At 40.6% G+C, this 24733-nt stretch overlaps 3 protein-coding genes across 6 annotated transcripts in view; 1 reads left to right on the top strand and 2 right to left on the bottom strand.

The window, feature by feature from the left end:
* Window positions 1-243: 243 nt before the first annotated feature.
* LOC133836055 (RAC serine/threonine-protein kinase) lies at window positions 244-4324 on the bottom strand. Its single transcript, XM_062266341.1, is given in 7 exon segments — window positions 244-1760; window positions 1825-1971; window positions 2039-2254; window positions 2256-2273; window positions 2342-2731; window positions 3231-3428; window positions 3494-4324. Coding segments are annotated over 7 exon segments (1581 nt in total). The 5' UTR covers window positions 4022-4324; the 3' UTR covers window positions 244-1676.
* A 4074-nt stretch (window positions 4325-8398) lies between these two features.
* LOC133836426 (unconventional myosin-XVIIIa) overlaps window positions 8399-24733 on the top strand; it is a 37590-nt gene continuing 21255 nt past the window's right edge. Inside the window, exons 1-10 of one of the 3 annotated variants that reach the window (XM_062266909.1) lie at window positions 8399-8543; window positions 9771-10275; window positions 10330-11151; window positions 11217-11360; window positions 17946-18350; window positions 18465-18651; window positions 19760-19926; window positions 19984-20894; window positions 20956-21559; window positions 21625-21819. In XM_062266909.1, coding sequence (XP_062122893.1) covers window positions 9820-10275; window positions 10330-11151; window positions 11217-11360; window positions 17946-18350; window positions 18465-18651; window positions 19760-19926; window positions 19984-20894; window positions 20956-21559; window positions 21625-21819 — 3891 coding nt within the window. In that variant the 5' untranslated portion in view covers window positions 8399-8543; window positions 9771-9819. Of the gene's footprint in view, window positions 8544-9770; window positions 10276-10329; window positions 11152-11216; window positions 11361-14127; window positions 14868-17945; window positions 18351-18464; window positions 18652-19759; window positions 19927-19983; window positions 20895-20955; window positions 21560-21624; window positions 21820-24733 lie in introns of those variants that run through there. The other 2 variants (XM_062266911.1, XM_062266910.1) reach the window with 2 other exon arrangements.
* Window positions 22004-24077, bottom strand: LOC133836431 (phospholipase A1 VesT1.02). Of its 2 annotated transcripts, none has more exons than XM_062266929.1 (3): window positions 23729-24077; window positions 23412-23678; window positions 22004-23348 (listed from the first exon to the last, which is right to left on the bottom strand). In XM_062266929.1, coding segments are annotated over exons 1-3 (1107 nt in total). In that variant the 5' UTR covers window positions 23731-24077; the 3' UTR covers window positions 22004-22510. The 2 variants fall into 2 exon arrangements, with proteins under 2 accessions (XP_062122913.1, XP_062122912.1); XM_062266928.1 differs by having other exon boundaries at window positions 23412-23646.

The following is a 24733-nucleotide window of genomic DNA, read 5'->3' as shown; positions in this document are numbered from 1 at the left end:
ACCGAGAACAAACTACGGTGTGTATAAGTGTATTTCTCAATGTGTGTTAAGCTCCTGGTTTTGCCTTAACTGATCTAATCAACTACTGAACTGGCTACCCCAATAGTACATTAGTAGAATTTTCTAAACTCTAACTCAACTCACCTGTCTAGCCTGTTTCAACTTGAGTGTCATTCATTCTCATTCATTCGCTTCGCCGATTCTTTGGCATTTAGTTTAGTTGCAAGCAATTTTCGTAATTCATTTGTTTGTTCGTGTTTTTTTGTTTTTTTTTTTTGTTTTATTTAAGAAAATATGTTTTGTTTGTTTTTGTTCATTATATTTCAATTGATAAGTTTTGTTTTTTTTTTTAGTTTTTGCTTATTTTGCTTTTCTTTGTATATAGAAGAGAGATTATACTTTTATTGTATTGGTATTGTATTTAGTTGAAATGCCCGAACATTAGATTACTTTTATTTACAATTTTTAATAATTTATTTCGTTTATAAAAATATCAAAATTTCATTTCCTTTGTTACTCTTTTAATTATATTCATTTCTGTTGTATTTCTTGTTGAAAATGAAGAGACAAACATTTTAGGCATTTTTTATAATATTTATAATTTTGTTGTTTTTTTTTGTAAATTTTTGTTTCAAATTCAAAAATGGAAATTTTTGTATTTTTTTTGTAATTTTTTTTTTGTTTTTGTTTAAAAGTGAATTTTTATACTTCCTTTTATATAAATATATACAAATATATGTGTAAAAAAGCATATGCCATATATAATTTATTTTATTTTAGGTTTGAAAAAGTTGTTTTTGTTTAAATGTTTTTGGCGCCCATGCAGTTGAAATAATCTTTTTTCGTATATAACTATTAGTTCTGGTTTTTGTTGTGTTGTTGATTCTGTTTTTGCATAATGCAGAGCTCTTCAGAGGCAACTTTACCATTAAATATAACTCGTAATTGTTATTGTGTTTTTCTTCTTTGGAGTATAAATAATGCGTATGTCTGTGTGTGTTTGTTTTGCTTATGTGTGTGTGTGGGTTTGTATTTCGATTCCTTGCTCTTGCTCTTCGATTTGCCTACAAGCTAGTTGGGTGTAAGTTGTGTAAGTGTTCGTATGTGTGCATAGTGTGTGTGTGTGTGTGTTTTACTCATTCGCTTAATAAATGTTTTACTTGCATTTAAAAATTAACTAATCACTTTAAACGTTATGCTTAAAATGTTATATTTAAATGTATATATAAGTATATATGTATTATCATACGTAATAAACTATTTTCTTTTTTCTTTACTTTTCTTTTCATTTTGTTTGTTTCTTTTGTTATGTTTATATCGCGATCCATGTTCTCTTATCTCCTCTATAAGTTTTTCAACTGCACGTTGCTATTGTTGTTGCTGTTGTTGGAGTTATGAAAAAATAAGTTACTATCATTCAATTTGTTATTATTGGTGTATAAACTTAGCGTTACAAATTTATTATGTTTTCCTTTTCAGTTTGTTTTGTTTTGTTTTCTTGTTTTTGTTTTCTTATGTTTTGTTTTGCTTGCATTTCTATCCCATATCTATATATATCACTAAGTATATTATGGGTACATGCGGTGACGCACAACATTATGTGTCGTTTTGCGCTCAGTTTTGTTTTATTTTTGTTTCTTTTTTGCGTGGCTCCTTCCTATAATTTGAAGCTTGTTCTATTGCATCGACGTGAGGCTTGTGGAAGTACCAATGTGCGCCGAGGTGCCCAACGTGGCTGCCATATCTCCTTGATAGCTGAACTGTAAATAGATAAATCTGGTTACAATTCCGCATATAACTAACGCAACTCAAACGGTTATTTACCTGTGGGAATAACGGCTCTTCGGCTATGGAGCCCAGAGGTCCCGTAGGATCTGGAGGAGTCAACTCGACGCTTTCGCCGGTAAACTCTTCATCGAAGTAACGTGTGTCTGTGTCTGATGTGACCTGAGGTTTGAATGGTGGCGTTATCTGTAGCAAAAAATGAACAAATTTTTAATAACCACTGAGAATAGAATTAATTTACAATATTTGCTACCTTCTTCAGCACCAAATCCGTCCAGTTAATACTCGCAAAGAATGGATGCGCTTGTATTTCCTTGACATCATCTTGGCCACCGCCCAAACGATTTCTGGGATCCTTGGCCAAGAGTCCGGATAGCAAACCTTTTGCTTCATCAGTAATATTGCGTGGAAATTTCACATCCTCAACCAATATGAGCGTGAAGAGCACATCATGATCACGATTATAGAAAAGGTAGACGACCACAGATCTGTATAAACAGTATAGTATAAGAATAAGTCTTCGTAATGACATTGAAAACGCTGCTGTGGTGCTCACCATCTCATACATAACCACACCGGTTCCCCACCAGTCGACCGCACGTCCATAATCACTATCCTCTAATACTTCAGGCGCTAAATATTCGGGTGTTCCGCAAAACGTTTTTGTTGTGCTCCCATAGGTTATATCCTCCTTGCACAGCCCGAAATCGGCGACCTTTATGTGACCATCTTTGTCCAGCAAAAGATTCTCCAGCTTTAAGTCACGGTAAATGATGCCCTGCGAGTGCAGATAGCCCAACGCCGATATTATTTCGGCGCCATAAAAACGTGTCCGCTCCTCGGTAAAGATGCGATCATGGCTCAAATGCCAAAACAGCTCTCCACCATTCACATATTGCATTACAAAGCAGAGACGATCATTGGTTTGAAATGAATATTTCAATGACTGCAATACAAAAAGGAAAAGATTAAAAGTCGAATGTGGTTTGAGCATTTCAAAGATCTCAAGATTTTACAATTTCATTAAAAGTATAAATCATTCATAATAAACGATAATATAGCTAAATTTCTCTTGCTTCCAAACAGTAATTTTGTAATTTATATATACTTAATTGATTTTCTAAAGAACAGCCAATGTATTATCGCACACATTTTGATACGAAACAAGTTGTGACGCTCGCAATAAACACATTTCTCCATAATCTAAGATATTAACATGGAATGGTTTACCACATTTTATGCGGGCTCAGCCCATATCAATTTTTTTTTTTTTCAAAATAATTAAATTTAAATTGGTATTATTGTTAATCTAATATTGTTATTGGCAAGTGGGGAATTATTTCAAAATTTCTACTAAATCAATTCTGCAACTCAAATAGTAAACTGTAGACGGGATTTCCCCGCTGACTATTTTTAAGCATGCGACGACAATACGATTTACTTACAATGAGGAACGGATGATTTGTTGACTTGAGTACACGACTTTCGGTAAGCGTATGTGCGACCTCATCTTTTTGTATAATGACCTCCTTTTTGAGAATTTTAATTGCGTACAATTTGGATGTGGCCTTCTCACGACACAGGATCACCTTGCCAAAAGTGCCCTTGCCCAGCATCTTGAGGAACTCAAAGTTCTCCAGTGTCTAAACGAGAACAAGCGATTAATTAATAATTGAACACAATTGAGGAAACTAATAAGATTACTTACCACTTTCTTAACACCGCTGCTGTTGCGCGTTGTGCCTTGAACGGAAAACTGTTCCGATAACTCCACTTCAGCAATGCCAGCCATATCCACATCGCCCATATCTGTTGGCGCCGATGGCGATATTGCAGTTTCGCCCATCTCGCTCAGCCGACTGGCCACACTTCGAATCGCTTCGGTCCAGAGTTGACGCTCAGCTTCAGTGTCCACGGCAAATGTGCGCTCAATCACCGTCGTCCATTGCAGACCGCGAATGATAAATGTGAAGGGCTTGGGACGATCCACAGTCATGATCTGGCAGCCGCGTACGGTGAAATTGTTGAGCATCTGTGTGCTATCCGCCTGTGTGCTGTCCGCCGGTCGGTTGCGATAGCCCAAAAGTTTGCCATCGCCTTGTAGGATGAAGTAGCGTTGACGCCAAGTCTTAATGTGCTCGCCGCGCTTCTGTAGCCAGCCCTCTTTGACGATCGTCGGTGCCGCAAACGGAACCATGGGGATAGTGGGCGAGGTGCCAGTCGCTGGCAAGGACATGATAGCTTCAGTTGCTGTTTGCGGTGCGACAAATATGCTGTTGTTGTTATTGCTGCTGTTATTGTTGATTGGCAGTGCGTCGCTTAGTTGCGTCGCACTGGAATAATTGTTGTTGTTGTTGCCGCTGCTGCTGTTGTTGTTGCTAAAATTAAAGAGCAATCGTATGCCTGTAGGCGTGGCCACGGCCGTAGGCGTTGGTGTTGATGTTGGCGTCGATGAGGCAGATCCTGTTGCGGTGCTGCTGGCGACCACAGTCGATCTCCTCTGCAGCGCACCAAATGGTAAGTAATTCGTGTTGAGGCTGTTTCAAGTTCCCGCGGCACGAACTAAGCTAAGCCAACCAAGTCCACACACCCGTCTCGTCTCGATTCTCGAGTGTCGGAGTCTGAAATGAGGGCACTTGTTGAGAACATACACACGAAAACACAAAAGTAACAACAACACTACAACAAAATATAAAAGGTACAAATGGGTGTTTTTTTATTTTTTAGTATTTTAGCGAGTGCATAATGCAAATTTGGTTTTAAGTATGAACAGCGTGCATACTTCTCAAAGATGGTTGCGTGACTAGCTGATCTATCGCTTAAATTATACGAATTATTTATGCAAAATAATTAGTATTTGAGTATAAGTAAATATGCATATTAAAATGCTTTAATCACGCTCCCATTTCTAACAATAAATTTCAAAAAATACAGAATTATTTGATAATTTTCTTTCCATTTAAGCAATGTATTTCTAAAATTTTCTTTCACGTGACAACTCAATTAATTACGCACCCATCTATACTAATATTGAAATTTATAAATTATAGTATAATTTTTATTTGATTTGTATGATAATATGCATTGCATCTGTTATGTATTTATAGCACACTTTTTCGCCTAATATTATTCATGCCCACGAATTTTTAAATAATAATTTTTGTTTTAATTTGTGTAATAATAAATATGCATTTTATTACATCTTTATAAAGCATTTCTTCGCCATTCGCATTTTTAATATATTTCGCATGGCATTTAATATAATTCACGCGCCCATCTCTAATATGCACCTACATATACACGCACACACACACGTGCATACACATGTGCATGTAGATTTTGTTATTGTCTTTTGGCGTGTTTATGGCAAATTGCACAGCCCTTTGTGGTTGTTGTTCTCTCATTCGCTCGTTAGTGTTGTTGTTATTGTTGTTGGCGCTTGCGTCAGCAGCTGCAGCAAAAGCAGCTGCAGAACTGTTCAAAATAGGATCGATCGTTCAGAGAAATATAAAAACTAAATAAAAAAAAAAAAATAACTAAAAACCGGGGCATTTACGGCATTTCCGTTGCACACCACAGAAGGGCTGGCGACGGAGCCGACGGCGTGAAAGACGGAGGCCTCCCTGGGGTCTCTCGCTCATTCACTTAGTCATTGCACGCCCCACATGTTGAGGCGCCACAGCCGATGCCGCTACCGCCGCCTGTCGCTGCCTTTGGCGACTGCCGTTGGCTATGAGCTGTCGCAATTGTTGCTGTGATTTAGCTTCAAACAAAATTCCCCGCCATGTTACGCAGCCAAAAAGCGAGCAAATTTTTCGCGATTGCATTTACCGCGAAATTAAATCAAAACAAGTCGACGGATCGCTACTGTTCATGAACTTACAGGCACACACACATCTGCATATGTGCAAGTGTACAAAAAAAAAAGCAACAAATACACACATATTGTATTGTAGGTACATAAAATGTGAGTGTGTGTGCTTGCATATCTCGCTTTGCTGTTGCTGTCTCTGTCTCTCTGTGTGGCCCTCTGCTAGTTGTGATCGCAGCGAGCGATAAAGGTGCGAGGGGCACGTGTGCATGTATGTGTGAGGGAGAGAGTGCGGCAATGATCGCAGCTGAACAGCAACAACAACTACGTACACACACACAAACACACAAACAGAAAAAATATTCATTTGCAATTTGCGAAAATGTCAACGACGTGCCGTGGCGGCCGCTGCCGGCTGTACAAATTTCGCTATCTAAAACTGTAAACAAATGTACATAAAATAAAATCGACAAAAATACACATACAAATGTGCATGCACGTATATAGGTATGTATGCGTGCACATACAGCCAAGACGCGTATGTTTCACTGTCTGCTGCTGCTGTATTGCAAAGTGCGAGCGAGGCCGTGGCCAGGGAAGTGTGTGGGTGGGCCAAAAGGGGGGAGCGAGAAGGAGGCAAGACGCGTGCATGTCTCGACAGACGAAATGTACATATGTACATACATACAAAATGTTTGACTCTCCAATCTATGCGTTTACGTTTGTATATGTGCGCATCAAGTGATCAGCAACAACTCTACAAAACCGGTTCGGAACCGATTCGAGCCTCGAACCAAAACACAAGTACATACATATAATTATGTATGTATGCATGTATGAGAACAACGATTTAATGTCAATGGAAACTTTGCTTACATTTTTAAGCAACTTAGCTTCGACTTTTAACATTGTTTTAAAAGCAACAATCTATCAAAAGGTAATAGCAATAATGGAGAAGAGGAAGAGCATCCTAAACATTGATTCGAACCGGCGAACCGAACTGCAAGCAAAAGTTTTTAAGAGTTTGTGTCAGCAACATGTCTAGACACTAATACACTCATACACTCGCACTCACACACAACTATATTTCATAAACACAGAGAAAACACACGCACGCACACTCACACACACATACAGAGATAGATTACCATCGGGGGCAGACATCGACGACTGTGACGACCGAGACGACGTCGTCGATGACTGCGATGGTGACTCTTATTAAAGCGATGGAACAACGAGCAATAATAATAACAAAGGCCACGGTTGGAATTTGGAATAAAAAGAGATCACACTTGTATTTGTAAACCCATGGAAAACTGAAACCCACCTATTTTTGGGCAAAAGAATCAACTTTTCCTTTTTTACACTTTTTTCTCGCAAAATGTAAAAGGCAGACTCTGCTTTAATGGTGACGACGGTGACGGCAGCGACAACTCACGTATGTTGTTTTTGTTTCTGGTCTTGTGTGTTGAAGACGAAGTGTGTTGTGAATTTTTGTTTGTATGTGTGTAGCAGACACCACACCAGGCCACACACAATTATTGAATACAATTTCGCCACTCAATTGTTGAACTGCACGATGCTTTGTTTTTGTTCTAGTGCGCATAATATTTATTATATGTTGAAAGTTGGTTTTTTCATAAACACACACGCACGCACTCACACTTATTTTTCCATGTACCGTTTGGTTTTTACGCTTCACTTTTTTGGTCTATAGATTGTGGCGGTCGGTTGATACTATGTCGCTGCAACTCTGTAAGTATAACAGTGCGATAGTCACAATTTGGGTTATGATACGTATCGTCACTAAACGACTACAAAAAACAAAATAAATTTCGATTAACAATTATATTTAGCTCCTCCGTAATTTTAATAAATATGTTGCTTAATATTATTCCCTATAATTATAGCAAAAATATAAGTAACATAGGCAATTTCGCAATTATCTTGGCGGATAAATCTGACATTTCATTTATGTTCTCATCACTTTATAGGAAGAACCATTTTTCATTTGTTCAAAAACCAAAACAAAACCGAAGAAAATGTCAAAAAATAAAACCAGAGATATTTTACATTAAAACGAGATCTTAATAGTTGTACTAAATACAATATTATTGACAGTGATATTCCCTTACAGTACTGTTAAGTAAAAGTTTAACAGTAGAAAAACAATCGAATATACCGTTCAGCATTGTCATCGGTACTAAAAATACGATGTACAGTCTTTTTTTGTGTATAAATTTTTTTTAGAACATCATTTTAAGAAAACTTAAATTTCCAAATATTGTTTGTAAATATTTAATTTTACTTACCAAATTTTAAAATTTCAATTTATGGATAAATAAAAATTCTTAATTGAAGAATATTAAGAAGAAGAATATTATTATATCAGTTACTCTGATATAATGAAATGAAAAAATGTTTTTAAGAAAGTCAGTTAGATGAACTACAAACAGTTAAATGCTACATTAGAAATCTTTTATACAATGTACAGATTTTTGGAAGAAACATGGAGTTTACAAGTTTTTTAAACTACCGCGCCTATTTAAACACTAAACATTTTTGGCAGCCTCTATGGAGTGTTACCATGGTTTTGTATATTTTGGAATATTTCGAGGGCTAAAAGTAAAACTACTTTAAGAAACCGCTTTAAAAAGAAAAGATATTTGATTTAAGTTTTAAGCAATACAAAAAAAATCTATTTATAATATCTTTTGGTTCTCAAAGCATCGATATTTGCTATAAATAATCGATGGTTATACAAATGCAAAAATATCGATGCTGGCGACATCGATGTCTCTCCACCGCCAAACGCTTGTGTACCACCACTGGCCGATCGGTCGTCGTCGGTTCGGTGAAACTTTGTAAAATTTGTATTATTTAAATCGAAAGCATTTTTTGTTTATGCTAATCGCGTAATTGTGCGTACTGCTTAAGTAGCAAAAAGGTAATGTCTGAATTCTGGTGACATTAAAAAAAAGCGATGTGTCCCTGACACGTTTAATTGCAACAAAACATTGTCCAGTATGAGTGTGTGTTAATGGCTTTGTATTGGTGTGTGTGCTTGGCTTATCAAAAGAGGCGTAGAAAGAAACTGCAAAAACAAAGGTGTTATTGACTTCGCGAGTGGAAGAAGGCAACTTTCTTTTTTTTTTGCATTCCACTTCTACTCGTCGTGTGTGTGTCTATTGGTTTCTGTCGAATAAGCACAAATTGAATTGTATAAATAATGAGAATAAGCGAGAGCCTCGAGACTGTGGCAAGTGGGCATAAAATTAAGAAGCAAGCATAAAGCACAGCAAAAAAAGGAAAAATGTTGACTGCAACGATGAGTCTGGGCCAATCAATACAAATACAAATACCAATCCAGTCACAACTACAAACACAAATGCAAAGGCAAATGCAAATACCAATACAACTGCAATAACAACGGGCCCTCAAATGTGTGTGTCTTATTGTTCATGTAGTGTGCGGGAGTGAGTGAGTTAATGTGTGTACGTGTGTGTGTGTGTGTGTGTGAAAACAAAACAATATTGTATACAATATGGAAAAAGAAAGCGCATAATTGAATAAATAAGAATAACAAATGGGGCCGCAAGTCTTAAGTCTCAATGACAAAAGCGAAATGCAAGATAAACGAAAATATTCCTCACTTGTCCCCTGACGCATTGTTTGTGATTTTGCAGTTACACACACACACTGGAGCACAAACACACAAACTTGCATCTGCTTATGTGCAGAAACTATTATTGTGGTTGTGGTAGTGTGGGTGTAATGGTCCCAGGGTTTCTTTTACCGCTTGCAAAGTGCGAAAAGAAAACGCAAAAAACCAAAACCACAGCAGTAGTGAGAAGAGGACGAAGGGTGGTGAAGACAGGTCAAATCAAATTAACAGACGACACCACTAAGACCAACAACACGAAGTGCAAATTTGTTGGGCACGCCCTTGAACTTGCTGAAATCGCTCTCATCCCTTACAAAATCAGGGATGTGCCAACCGGCAAATAATTGGCCAAGCAATAGTGCAGTGCTTCCAAAATCAAAAAAAATTAATCGAATTTAAAATAAGTGTAAATTAAAGTTTTATATGAAGCATAGTATTAAAATGAGTTAAATGGTTTTCGATTATTCAATTTGTAATATAATAACTCAACTTGTATTTTGTGACTTGCAGTTAGTTCCCTAAGGATTCACATACACACACACATATATATATATAGAGAATGTTTAACTTTATGAAGAAGAGCGCGGGTGATGAGGAGAAGGAGCGTCGCAAGCGTGAAAAGAAACTGCGCAAAGAGGCTAAAGGCGGCAGCAGCGGCGTCGGCAGTGGCGGCGGCGTTACCGGCAGCATGAGCACTGATGAGCTGCTGCGTCTGGAGGAAGTACGTCGCTCCTTGAAAATACGCGGACGTCGTAAGGAAAAGGAAAAGCTGCCCAGCGGAATTACAGGTGATTATAGCGCCGACTTCTTTGCCGCCCTCAATGCGGATGCTGGAACTGGCAATGGGAATGGCAATGGCAATGCTGGGCCGGAGCAGGATCGTGGCAATGAGGAAATTGTAGCATCTGTGATGACACACATCGAGAGTCGGACTTCGTCGGCCAATGGGTCAGGGATTGGCATTAATCTCAACTACGGTGAGGTGACGCACACGCTGCTCGCTGGAGGATTGAAGGTGAGTGTCCCTTGATCTTTTATGGAAACGTATGCTAATAATTGTTGTTGACAGAATCGATTCTTGCCACCGGTGCCACCGAAGCCACCCAAGCGTGGCATTTTGAAGGGTTCGCGAAGCAACATGAGCAACGTGCACGAGGAGATTGTCTTTACCGGCAGTGGAGGAGGTGGAGGAGGCACTCCTGAAATGCTGATGCGCAACACCATGCAAAATGAGCAACTGTTTGAGGGCAGCCGTGGTGGTGGTGGCGGCGGGGGCAGCGGTGGCTCCAATTCGAGCCAACACGGCACCTCATTCACATCCGTGGAAAGTCTGCGCAGTGATGGCGATCACACGCCCAATCAACGCGCCATGACGCTGCCCGCCAATGCCCGCTACGGTGCTCCACAGACGCCCACTCAGGCTGCCCATTTGCATGTGCTGACATCGCCATCGCCGAGTGCAGACAGTCTCACAGATACCACAAACTCCTCGTTTGCCACGCCGCCATTCTCGCTCAGTCCCATTGGAGAATCTCAGGGCATCGATCGCTGGGCTCGCGTTCATGCTTTCGAAGATGTTCAACTGCCACTGCCACCGGTGCAGCTGGTGCAGTTGCCACCGCCTCGACAACTGGTGATCAAGCGACAGAAATCGCCGCGTCAGGACTTTGGCTTCAGCTTGCGCAAGGCCATTTGCCTTGATCGCACCGAATCGTTGACCTCGCCCATTTTTCGGCCCGTTATCTTTGCGGAGCCAGGTGCTGGGGGCGGGGCGACGGGTCTGCTGCCAGGCGATCGTCTTATTCAAGTCAATGGCACTCCTGTGGGCGATTTGTCGCGCGAGATTATCATCGAGATGATACGCAATAGCGGCGATGCCGTCACCGTTGAGGTAAGCGATCATTTAAATAGCTGAATTAACAGTTGTGTAACTGATGCCCCTCTTCTGAATTGCAGGTTCAGCCCGTGGCTGAGCTGGTGGAGCTAAGCAAACGCTGCATGGCGCCAAGCACGGCCACCGTCGAGGAGATCGATCATTCCATTAACAACGGCAACTGCAACACGCTGCGTCGCAGTGCCAGCAAACGCTTCAAGCGTCAGGTATGTTCCAAGACCTGAATCTGAATCCATTAGCATTTGGTTAAGCGAAAGCATTATGTGATTGATGAAATTGTCTCCCATATGTGTGTGTAATGCTCATAATCGTAATTGTTTTCGCCGCAATTCATTAATTATGCATTCTTTGCATAGATTACAAACCTGATGATTAATTGAATTGTACGAGTCAAACTCGTTGGCCGCCCTCCATTAGTATCTAACATATCTTCAAGATGGGTGTAAGGTGCTTTAAGTTAGACAAGGTTCAGTGAGCCTCAATAAAGTATACACTTGGCCCTCGCTTAACACGGGGGTTACGTTCCTAGAAATTCTCGTGTTAAGTGAAATAGTATTAAGCGAAACATGGATTCAGTACAAAACAAAGGGTTACGTTCGCAAAACTTAAAATTGGCATCAAAATTTTTTTCATTGTTTAAATGTCTGTTTTTATTAAAGTTTCATACATATGTTCAAAATTAACCAAAAGTTATTATGCATATGCCTTTAATAAATGCATAACGTTTATATTTTCGAAACTAAAAGCTGGTATATAGTTAGAAAAAATTGCTTCATATAATAATTTAACGGGTTAATCTTTATAGAAACTTAAAAAATGTTAAAAAGTAAGGAGATCATATGTTTCTATTCATATCAAGTTTGAAATGCATTTGGTGGCATTTATAGCTTAAACCAGTATGCTTCAATATTTTTTTTTCAATTTGGTAGCTCCTTATCAAAAAATCGTGTAAGAACGAGGTTTTTAACATGTTAAAAGGGGGATGGCAGCAAATTTGTAACCGTGTAAGACCGAGTTCGTGCTAAAAGAGTCCGTGTTAAGCGAGGGCCAAGTGTATTTTATAATGAAGAGTACGAGTTAAAGATCAAAGTTGTCATAGAAAAGTCTTAACTCTTTGGGGGATAGGATTAATATTAATTAAGTTGTAATTAAAAATGAATAAATTCAGATAGGGGTATTAAATTCCATAATTTTGATTATATTTTAAAATATATTTTTATACACTTAGGAAGATATGTATGTAGTTAATTTTTTATCGATTCAAAATGGCTTATTATTAAAATGCGAAGAAGAATTTAAGGCAATAAGTCTTATAATGGCTTTTGAAATGTAGGAAAACTGAGAGAGAAATCTTTTCTTTGTAAGGGTTTTTTATTAACTGAATTTTGTGAATTATCTGTTTTTTATGATTTGGCAATTATATATAAAATAATTGACATTTTGGCTGTCAATTATTTGATAAACTGTTTTATTAAACTTTCTTAGACATCTTCTTGAACTTTTCTGTTGACTTAAAATTGTCTATTCATTTTTCTAAACTCGATCTTAAACTTATTGAACTTCTGCATAGCATCACAAAAGTTATTGGCTTTGCCACTCTGTGATGTGTGTAAACTTGATCTTAATATTGATCGTTAAATATTTGTACAGTTTAAAACTGGCTTTGCGGTTTACAGGGTACTTGAACGTCGCGTGTTCTGCAATTAAAATTCTTATTGAGCGGTTTCTCGACTGTTGGCTAGAAACGTGTTTGACATTTTTCACATTGTTTATCTTGGGATAAATGTTGTGAAATTGTCAGCACCACGAGCACCTGAGTGATCAGAGTCGCTCTGAATTTCTGGCCCAACCTTTTCCCAGTTCCAATTGGAACTGCATGCAATGCATTCCTTCTCCTGTTGTTGTTGTTGTCGTCGACGTCGTCTGGGCTAAGTTCAGAGTGAGACGAGGCGTCGACATATTTGAGCGTCTTATTCACGACGAAAATAAAACGATTTGGCAACACCGTGAACAAATAGCAACAACTCGAACTGCATTTTAGTAAACATCATTAACAACATGCAGTAGAGTCGCCTTTCCCGTACTGCTCCCCCTCCACTGCCATTTCAACGTCAGCGCCAGCGGCGTCTACACGACCGCAACCGCAGTCACAGTCGACGTCGGCGTCAGCAGCGACGTCAAAGTAACCAGCGACTGCAAGCAGCAGCTGCAGCTGTGCGCATTTTTTTACACCCACTGTAGACTGCGGCTACGTTGGCAGCCTACACAAATAGCACTGCTTCGCAGTCGCAGTTGGCGTCGACGTCACGACGTCTGTGTGCGTGTGTGTAACTGTGTGCTTGTGTGTCGTTGTTTTTGTCGAGTTTTTGTTGTTACTCGCTTCGTCGTGGTTGTCGTTGGAGCTGTGCCGTCAGTACGCTGCAAACTTTGCCCAAGTTCGGTACGGAAATCGAAACGCGAGACGCCCACAGCGAGATTTGTTTTTGTGAGATTTCTATGCGGGATTACACAGCCAAAGCAATTCGGATACAATAATAATAAAGCAACAACTACAACATAAACAACAACAACAACTTGTGGCCATTCTTGTCATTCAAGTTGGCTTTAAGAGTTAATTCATAACTCCGCAAATTTCGCGTTCGTGACTCGAAGTCTTGCATTTCAATCAATCAATCAATAACTGGTGATCATACGATGATTGGCCATTTTCAGTCATTTCAATTGTCTAATGTCAAAGCGCTAAGTGCTTAGTGCACACACAGACAGACAGAGAGACATCCATCTGTATGTGTATTTTGTGTTAGTAACGTTCCAAGGTTTTGGGCGCGCTCCAGTTTCTCACTTACTTCCCGTTTTGCACATTGTGCGTCTCTCTGATCTCTTAGATATATCTATGTCTGTGTAGTCTGGTCATGCTCCAAGCATCGCTGCCTGGCTGGCCATGACAATTGTTTGCAGTTAGCTTTGGAACTGATCACATAACAAACACAAACGCGCGCACACACACACACTCGCCTTTTATCATGTTTCTCAAGCCAAAGAGCTTCGAGCAAACTCTACGCGGCGGCATTGTGCCCTCCGTGCCCGCAGCACCCGGCTCCGGTCTAAATCCCTCGTTTCATCGCGGTTGCACGGGCAAAGCACACGCCTGTGGCACCAACAAGGCCCAGAAGCCTGTGGGACAAGGCAAATCGAAGGCACAGCGCAAGAACAGCATCAGCTCCGAGACGATCAGCGAAAGCGGTTCAGAGAACTCGAATAGTTGGCCATCGGCCACAGCGCCACCACCGCCAAAGCCACCGCGTCTGGCTGCCACCAAGCAAACTAAGGAGGCACCAACTCCACCTCCAGCTCCAGTTGCAGTTGCAACTCCCGCCTTTGAGCGCAGTTCGATACGTTCTCGTAGTTTTCGGCAAAATGGCAAAACGAACACAACAGCAGCAACATCATCTACAACAACAGCAGCAACTGCAACAGCAACAACAACGGCATCTGTGCGTCCGCCTTGGAACAGTTCGGCGGTAGCAGCATCTAAGTATGCGGCAGCAGCAGCAGCTGCCGCTGCGGTAGCGCCTCAATCTCCGCTGCCCAGCATTAGAAGCTCGTATCGTCGCCGTCGCGATGCCCAAAGTGCTGCCCAACAATGGCCAGCCATCTGGGCCAATTCGCTTGCCTGCAACTACAAAAACTATGATGCAAGCCTCAAGAAAAAGGTGCGCATTATAATTACAGTCTGCAACAAAGTATCCGAACAACTTGGGAACATCTTTAAACAAATCATTTCCTTTTAAGCAATGTCTTAGATGGATTAGAAAAGCTTTATAGAATGGGCAACTACTTCAGGGAAGATCGTTAATGTATTATATTAATGAACAACAATTCTTTTACATTGTTGAAGCATTTAAATTGAACAATTGATGTTTTTGTCCCGTGTATTGATGCTACTTCTAGTTCTCTTGCAATTTTGTCATTTATCTTGAAGTTCTTAAAAACATCTCATAATTTATGACAGCATTAACAAAATTTAATGGAAGTTTTTTAGTCATTTGGGTAGTATTCTTCCTTTTTACTAAATAGTTTATTCGAGGGTTTTATTGCAATTAGTTTTACTAAAATTTGCATAATATTTGTACACCTCATAAAATTTGTCATTTATCATAATATAAAGTTGATAAAATATCTTATTCGTCATTTTCGCATAGTTGACAGAGTAACAACTCTTTAGTATTTTTTTGTTTGCCCAACAATACCAAACAATTAGTAATTGTAGAATTGTAATTGTTAAGCTTGCGACCTAAATATAAAGTAAAGTATATGTAAGCTTCTTATACATAACTCGGAAACCCAAAGGTGTGGTTGCTTAAAAATATAGTAAGGTTCTCTTATTATTTGTATAGACAACTAAGTTATTTTGTGAATAATTCATAGCAAGTTGAGATTAAATCATTTGATTTACAATGTTGCACAGCCAGTTTTCACATGTTCGTCAGTGTTAAGTAATGTGGAAAACTTTCTAGCCCTTTATGAGTGAGATCGATGAATGAATGAATGAATGGATCGATAGATTGTCGAACCGTGACCCAATGTACGATTTAGTTGTTGCTTATTTTATTATGCTCGGACAGTCGGACTGTGAAAGGGAATGGGTTACATAGTAGGAATCGTTGGATGCACTGCAGGGAATGGAGAATGGGGATTGGGGGATTGGGTTTGGTGCGTGGGCAAATGCTCGGCTCATAATTTACGATATGGTCGTCTTGTCGCTGCATTTATGGCTTTATGGCTCACTACGCCGACGATGTTGGAGCGGAAGTATTCATTTACGTTGCCCGCTGCTTTGTAGTTGTTGTCTCTCTCTCTCCCTCCTCTTTCTCATTCTTTCTCTTCGCTGTCGGCTCTTTTGGTTTTGTGGTCTTCTTCAACATTCTGGATAGTTGGATATACCATAAACGATAGTTTTAGATATGAAATCTTAACATTAGGCAAACCTTAGCTGGCAACTTAATTGTCAGCCTGCCCTCTGTTCTGCCTCTGGTTATGCTACTCCACTCACCCCTCTCTTCTCTGTCCATGTTAATTAGTTAGCTGCTCTGCTGTTGTCTGCACATTCTTTATCTAATTTGTGTATTTCATCAACTTAAACTGCGTCGGGTTCATTGAACCGATCGCCGAGTGCAGCTATTGATTGACAGTGGACAGACGCGCCTCACTCAGTTCTTCTATTCTCTTCTATTCATTGTTTATAAAAATCACAAATACATATGCATATGACTATGCGTGTGTCTGTATGTGTCTGTATGTGTGTGTGTGGTGTACGTGTCTATGGATTATATGGATTTTGTATACAACAAATAGTGCTTGTGATTTGTTAGAAAATAAACAATTTTATGTAGTCTTTAAAAATGCATAAATTGGAATTTATTAATGCACTTTGCATTGAATGCCAAGCAATCATAGCTGATTTTTTATGCTTGCAATAAAATTAAATCTAGTATTTTTATTCTTGCTCTGACTGAGCAACTTTTAAAGAGCAACTGCGATAAAAATTACCATTTGTTGATCTTATAGTAATTGCTTAAAAGCTGTAGTTAAATCCAAATTAATTTGTTGAATAGTAAATCAAGCAACAAGGAAATGTAATTTAAATATAACATACTTGCAGTTTTATTTCAATTAAAATTAGATAGTATAAATTTATATTTCAGAATGTTTACATTAGCAGAATATATAGTTATATTTTATTAAGGATATTATGACAAATTTCGGTCAATTCGATACTAATTAGTTATTCAAATTCATCGCAATTTATAGTTCTATAACTATAACATATGTAGACTTTCTATCAAAGAACTAATATTTCGGTAAATTGATGTCAATTATACAGCATGGATTACGTAGAAAATGTAAAATCTGAATACAGAATTTCCAAGTGGTTCACAACTGCAACTTATTTGCAATTCACCCACAGATAATCTTAGCTATAGCTCAAACAAACATGAATGAGACTCGACGTTTGTTTCCTGTATAAACATTCGAGATCTGTATAGATATATACACCTATATCTGTATGTTTCGATATGTGGCGAGTGCATTAAAAGCGCATAACCGAAAATGACTCGAATTGGGGGCTATTGAACCTTGCACAATATTTTCATAATTACGCCACAAAGTACGAGCAGCAACTGCAAGTTAATGCAAAGCAGCAGATCTGTGGAGGCAGAGGGAGTGGATGCAGATAGAGAAGGAGATGGAGATGGCGATGGAGATGCTGTTGGCGCAGATGCAACAAAATGTAAACTGCGTCGGCAGCAGCGTGCAACGAGTAAATGCCATTTATAGCACCAAATGTGAACTGAACGTGTTGACGACGAAGTCGACGACGACGATGCCGCGTTGCATAACGCAGCCGCGCATCCACATCAACAACAACAGCAACAGCAACAACATCCACTAGCATGTCTAGCCCACTAGCATTTTGAGGGAGATACAAAGGAGGCGACAGAGGGGAAAGGGAGATAGATAGAGAGCGAGTCGCAGTCTAGGCAACTAATTAGGATTTAGAAACATCATCAAATTTAGAAATGAACCAAAAATAAAACCAAAATAAGAAACAACGAGACTCGGTGCGTGGAGGCGACGCCAACTGAAGTACTAAATGGAATAAATGCGTGAAAATGTGTCTGTCCAAAAATAAATGCAGAAATTAGTATTTCACTTGAAGCAACACTTCTGTTGACCCCAATTTAAATTTATATTTATTTTAATGCTTGCTTCGTTTGTTTTTTGCGTAGAGTCGTCACGAGAATGGCACTGGAGGCATTGGCAAAAGTAGCAGCGAACTGGAAGATATTACTGATGGCTCGCAGCCGGAACGTGTGTGGCTCGTGCATCGCGGTGGCTTCACAGCAGCACTGCGTCTTCCGCCCACAGACGATGCGCCCCAGGAGGAGCATAAGCTAAGTGTCCGCCTTTTGCACAATGGCGAACTGTTGACCGTCGATGAGGATGACATCGAGAAGCAGAACAGCGCCGCACTCGATCTGGCCGAGGACATTTGTGAGCTGCGGTATTTGAACGAGGCTTCAGTGCTGCACTGCCTCCGACAGCGATATGCCAGCAATCTGATACACACCAAGGCGGGGCCCACGCTGCTCGTGGTCAATCCTATGGCACCGCTGTCGCTATACTCTGAGAAGGTGAGGTCTGGTCTGGTCTAGCCTGGTTTTGGCTAGTACTGGTTTGCAGTTTGATTTGTTTCGGGTTATTTATCTATCTATATCTTGTCTCTCTCTCTTCTCTCTGTCTTGTAGGTTGTATCCATGTTTCGCGGCTGCAAAACGGAGGACATGCCGCCCCACGTCTATTCGCTGGCCCAGACCGCCTACAGGAGTTTGGTTGAAACGCGACGCGATCAAAGTCTCATATTCATGGGCCGTTCTGGTTCTGGCAAGACTACAAGCTTTAAGCATGCACTCAACTACTTGGCGTTGGCTGCTGGTATGTCTAGACAATCGTGTTGTTCGTGTTTTCGTTTGTTATTGTAGCGTTGTACTAGCTGTTACCACTGTGGGCTGGCCTCGTTTTGTGCCTGCCACACCAAAATGCAATCTGTTGTTCGATTACCTCATTTGCATATTGTCTAAAAATGCGTCTACAATTTGTCAAGCCATTTCTCATTTTTCTGTCACTGTATAGCAGAGGCACAATTGCAATCACTTTGCAATGACGCAGTTTATGCCTTATAAACATTGAATTACTAACATCACTATCGATCAAATGTCTCAGACCCTATTGCGTGTGGGCTGCATTAATTGTTAATTCTTCCGATAATTGCCAAATCGAGCACAATCTAAAGAATATTTAATCATTTTTCAGAGTTCTGAAATGTAACAATTCATTAGTGGTATCTCATATTGAAAATATATTTATTTAGTAACTAGTCTATAAATTAACTTTTAACGTAGATCTCGCTTACACTCACAAACTTAAATATTCAAAAACGTGACGAGATTTTAATTTAAAAAAACCCGTTTGGCGTGCGGCTTGTTCAATTATGTTTTTTGTGTGTTATTTAAAATTATTGGATTCATAGGAGTGAAAGTGAATATATGAATACATTTTTTTTGTGGTTTAGTTCTCAAAATATTATAAATATGTATTTCAATGCTATTGTTATTTCGCAATTGATGATTTGTCTATTAGTAATCATAAATATGCACAATTCTATTGGCGTAACTTAGAGACTTTAAATTATAGCATAATAATTCGAAGAATTTCATGCATATTTTATTTCTATTGATGTCATAACAATGCTATTTGTATTTCAAAGATTTTCTACTGTTTAAATAGCCCTGTTTGAAAGCCAGACAAACTGGAGCTATTTCGTCATAGATAGATTTATTTATTTATTTTTTTTTTTTTTTTTCACAGTTAATTAATTCCATCACGTTTATTTAGTATCCTATTGATAGCATTTTAATGTATTCGTAGTCAAAAGCAACGAAAACAAAATCCATTTCCAGTATTTACTGACGCTTACTTAATTTATTTAGCAACATTTATTTCATTTCGCTAATACTACTATTGGTATTTTGATGTTAAACAGGTGCCTACAATAATTTCATTAATGCGGAAAAGGTTGGCGCTCTGTGCACAATTCTGGAGGCGTTTGGGAACACGAGAACCTGCCTCAACTCGAATGCGACACGGATGACGCAGTTGCTGAGTCTGGACTTTGATCAAACCGGACAAATAGCGTCAGCCTCGCTCCAGGTAAGAGTTGACTATTTAATTAAGAATTCACTGAACTCATAAACAACTATTTTATAGGTTTTGTTGCCGGAGCGTCAAAGAGCTGGCAGACGATTGGCACAGGAGCATAGTTTTCATATTATGACACGGCTATTAGCAGGTGCAGCTGGATTGCTGCAGAAGGAGCTGCATTTGGAGAACATCTCGTCGGAGGACAGCCATCCTTTTATATCGCTCTCACAGCGTCTTGAGGATCGTCATCGTGCTGCCAACGATTTTATGCGTACTGTGCAGGCCTTTGAAACATTGAACATAGATGCAAAAGCCGTGCGTGGTATTTGGAGTATATTGGCGGCGATTTATCATCTGGGTATTGCTGGCATAACGAGAATGGGCACAGGATCGACGGCGCGCACGCAATTTGCAAATCCAACAGCAGCTCGCAAGGCGGCCAGCCTGTTGGGTGTCAATCTGGAGGATCTATCCTCAGCGGCTTTCGGTTTGACTCAACCAAATGCCAGCGCCGGCAGTCTGAGTCCCTCGAAATCGCCCACTTCGGATGGCGGTCAGGAATGGGCCTGGGAATGCTTAGAGGCGCTCGTCATTGGCCTCTATTCGGAGGCATTGGCTGCTGTGGTCGCTCTGATCAATCGTCAGATCTGCACATCCGCTCATACGATTGCATCGATTATGCTTATCGACACGCCGGGCTTCCAAAATCCCGCCAGCTGTGGCCAACAGCTGGGCGCCTCGTTAGCCGATTTGCGACACAATTATCTGCAGGAACGCCTGCAGATGCTTTTCCATCACACAACGTTGGTGGCACCACGCGATCGCTATGCCCAGGAGCTGGTGGAAATCGAAATGGATCACGCATCCGAATGCCATCCGGGTCCGCTGATATCACTGATTGACAAAGCACCACAGAATCATGTGGTGCGCTCCTCTCAGCGCGATCTGCGTGAACACGATCGTCGTGGCATGCTCTGGTTAGTTAGATGGTGAAGCTTTTGCTATCAACTCCGATTTCATTGAATTTTCTTGTTCCAGGCTATTGGACGAGGAAGCCATCTATCCCAACTCCAATGATGACACATTCCTCGAGCGTTTATTCTCACACTACGGCGACCGGGAACATCACTCTCTGCTGCGCAAATGTGCTGGCCAGCGACAGTTTGTGCTGCACCATCTGCAGGGCACAAATCCAGTGTTGTATGCCGTTGATGGTTGGGTGCGGCACAGCCGCGAGCATCCCGGTATACGGAATGCGGTGTCGCTGTTGCAAGACAGTAGTCGCGAGGAGATCAATCGTCTTTACATTGGCTCGTTAACGCGCGGCTCTGGTGCCATGGTCTTTTGCGGCTCCTTTGCAGGCCTCGAGGGCACACAGTCCTTGCGACGCGTGTCTAGCATTCGTCGATCCTTCACCACAGCGGGTGTCAAGCGCAACTCGATTATGCTGCAGGTTAAGTTCACTGTGGACGGTATTATTGATACACTTCGACGAACTGGCACGCACTTTGTGCATTGCTATTTGCTGCAACACAATGCTGGTAAACAGGCCAAGTATACGGCAAATGGATCGCCCAGCTCGGCAGCGGGCCAAGCAGCCACCGAGGAGGAGCTGGTCAATGTGCCATTGTTAAGAAGTCAGGTAAAGTTTCTAATCGAAACCATTTGAAACTCCTTACTTATGTCGCCTCGTTTTATATCCTTTAGCTACGTGGCTCACAAGTTTTGGAAGCAGCGCGTCTGCACCGTTTGGGCTTTCCTGAGTCTGTGCCATTGTTGGAGTTTGTGCGACGCTTTGGCCTCCTCGCAGGCGATCTGGCGAACAGCAAAGATATCAGTGTTGAGCAGATTCTAGCCGTTAATGAACTGGACGTTGCAAGCTATCGTATCGGACCAAGTCAGGTAGGTCAATCAAAGCGAAATCATTTTTTTATTAGAGTATTTAAAAAATATATAGCCTATATAAATATTACTATATCTGCAATGTTGCCAAACAAGAATTTAACTTATATCGAAACCTCGCTTAACGGTCAATTAATTGCCAATCTCTAGCAATTCAATTCTAATAGTGTAAACACATAGTTAATCACTCGATTCAATACTTAAATTTATTCAGCAATAATTTAACTTAATCACAGGTTTATACTTAATATAAAGCATATTGAATTACTGAGGTTCAAAGTGTAAGGTGATGTACAATTATTGGTTTGGTCTTGAAAACCAAGCTGGCATTTTTAATTGATACCCTGGCCAAACACACAAAAACCCCTTGAATTGTTACCTAGCACCTTAATACAAATCTTAATTTAAGACTAAGATGACCACTTTCCCATTCTAGGTTTAGAAACATTAATTTCTCTTAACTAATTTAAATCTTAATATTCGTTAAAAATTTTTTTTAAAACTTTTGAAGATAATTTAACTTTGGATGATAAATTAGGATAATTCAAATTGGTTAATTTCTTCAATAGGTTTTACCAAAGTTATACTTTTTTGAAAATGTGTTAAATCGGGAATGGACGAGAGCCTACCTTAAGTCTACGCTTACTGCTAATTTTTTGGTATATCGCTTCGTGTATAAACCTAATTAATCTTAGCCGTTTCTGCGGTTTTCGCGTGTCTCGTAAATTTTCGTTTTTATCGGTGGATACATGTGAACCAGACCATCGGCGGTGCCAAATGGCGGTTGCAGTCGCGTGCTGAGGTAGTAGATTCCCTTCTTGGGCACAGCTGGTTCCCCGCCCATAAAAGTATCGGCGGGGCATTGAAGCACCTTGCGATTGTGAGACTTGCAAGTGCAAGTCGCTGATAAAGCATCCTTCTGTGAATTGCACCGCAAAGCACCAAATATATTAGGATGACGCACAGATTCGGCGAAATAATAAACAGCCGCAAAGTGATCACAGGCGACATCAAACTCGGTGGCCGTGGCATTTGGACAGTGCGGTTGTCCTCGTCCCCAGTTGGCATAGAAGGCCGCGTGACTGAGTCGACTGCCGTATGGATTTCCTAAGAATGCCAAGTCGGTATGTATGGACTCCACATATGTGGCATCCGTAGGCGCCAATCGCTCCATTGGTCCTAGTGTGAGTTGTGTGAGTCCAGCAGGATCCAGGGCAAAGATTGCGCCCAGTTGAGCGGGCTTTAACAGCTTGCCCGTGTGTCCAGCGATGTGGCTACCCGCACTGTGACCCACCAGATAGATGTTCCAATAGGGCACACCCGAATAGTCGTGGAGGAAGCGCAGTAATTTCGCCACGCTCTTGGCTATGGACTCCAACTGTGTGGACACCCGATGGTAGTTAATATCGAGGGCCTGTCGACTCCAGTCCAAGATGATGACATTGTAATTGCCACGCGATAAATACGCATCCTTGACGGCTGCATTGTAGCAGGTTCTGCTGCCGCCAGTCCAGCCATGTATGAGGACTCTATATGGAATACGCTTTTGATCGATCACCACATCAGGATTCGAGCAACAGCAACTCACTCACCTAACTGGCCACTTGCCATTGAAGTTGGATTTCTTCAAGCGTTTGATGTCTTCGGCGCGCAGTATTTGACGTTTTTGAGGATTTAATGGCGTGTACAGATCAAATTGCAATAAGCTTGCTTGGTCAACGTTTACTGGCCGTCCGAACAGCGCCTTGGCCAAGCCTAAAACCACCTCCGATATTTGAACGTCGCACTTGCCGGGCTCGTAAGCAAGTACACGTTGTGCGGCGACAACTGTCGAAAATAATAATAAAATCAGAACACACCTGATTAATGATTTAATGGGAACACAGATGTTATTTATTGGCACACTCACATCCAGCTGGGCGTAGCAGGAAAATTAACAATATGTTTAACAACGAATGCATACCCAAAAGCATAAAATCAAAACAAATGAAATAAAAAACCGAGTTGAAATCAAAACCCCAAAATAAGCTAAAATGGTATGCGATGACAATGCGCGACAAAGCGCCAATTAAAAGTCACTTAAATTCAGCACGGCTCACTAAAAAGATCACGAAATATTTCTGAGCAGCCCCGAGAAGAGTAAACGAAAAGCTAAACCAAGCCAACCAGCCGATTGCTAAGACGATGGAGCTGCCGACGAAGACAGAGACGGCCCGACAACGACAGATTCACCTCCGACGCGTTACAAGTTCTGAGCTAAAATCTAAACGGACGCTTGGTTAAATACTACGGCTACTACTAAGTCTTAAAAGCTAGAGCTTTAAATAATACAAAAAATACACACAGACACACAAGAGCGTGTGTCGAGCTGAGGACGATCAGATCGATTGACTCAATCATGGGCAAGGGGGCCGGCCGGCTCCCAGCTCCCTAGAACCACTTTGCTACTATACTACTGCGATCGGTCACTGTCATGACAAGCGGTCGTTTAACAGAACAAACTTGTTATACCCTGTTCGTATGAGCAACGTTCGTTTGGGTATAATTACGTATACGCAATGGTTGCTCTACTTGCAAGCGTAAGCAATTGTTGTGTGCAGCATACACGTAAATCCTTGGGTATCAGTGAGTCGTACCATTTTTCTTAGCTGGTTTCAAGATTGAGCTGTCGCTAGCCAGGGTTGTTGGTGTTGCAACAGTAGCAACAGTTAGCAATTTACAACAACTAAGTGCAAGCAAATACTCTAGTACTTTGACTGAGCGCTTCAGCTACTCAATCTCAGACAGTTTCAATTAGCCAGACAGGTGGCATTCACTACCGTTGTAGTGGCTCACAAATCTTATACATGTTTGGCATCTGCCCTTTTGTCAGCTGGGCAAAAACTGAAATGGACTTCTTTCTTTCTCTCTTCTT

The sequence above is a fragment of the Drosophila sulfurigaster genome, chromosome 2R (genome assembly GCF_023558435.1).
Source record: "Drosophila sulfurigaster albostrigata strain 15112-1811.04 chromosome 2R, ASM2355843v2, whole genome shotgun sequence".
Classification (NCBI taxonomy): Eukaryota; Metazoa; Arthropoda; class Insecta; order Diptera; family Drosophilidae; genus Drosophila; species Drosophila sulfurigaster.
Note: the sequence above shows the minus strand (reverse complement) of the source record. Positions and strands in the feature narration are given on the sequence as shown.

Bases quoted from the DNA above. Each gene is read 5' to 3' on its own strand.
- LOC133836431 (XM_062266928.1), bottom strand. From the start codon at position 23,792: ATGCTTTTGGGTATGCATTCGTTGTTAAACATATTGTTAATTTTCCTG. The intron at 23,647-23,728 runs GTGAGTGTGCCA...TATTTTCGACAG, and splicing joins CCTGCTACGCCCAGCTGGAT to TTGTCGCCGCACAACGTGTA. The intron at 23,349-23,411 runs GTGAGTGAGTTG...TATTCCATATAG, and splicing joins AATGGCAAGTGGCCAGTTAG to AGTCCTCATACATGGCTGGA.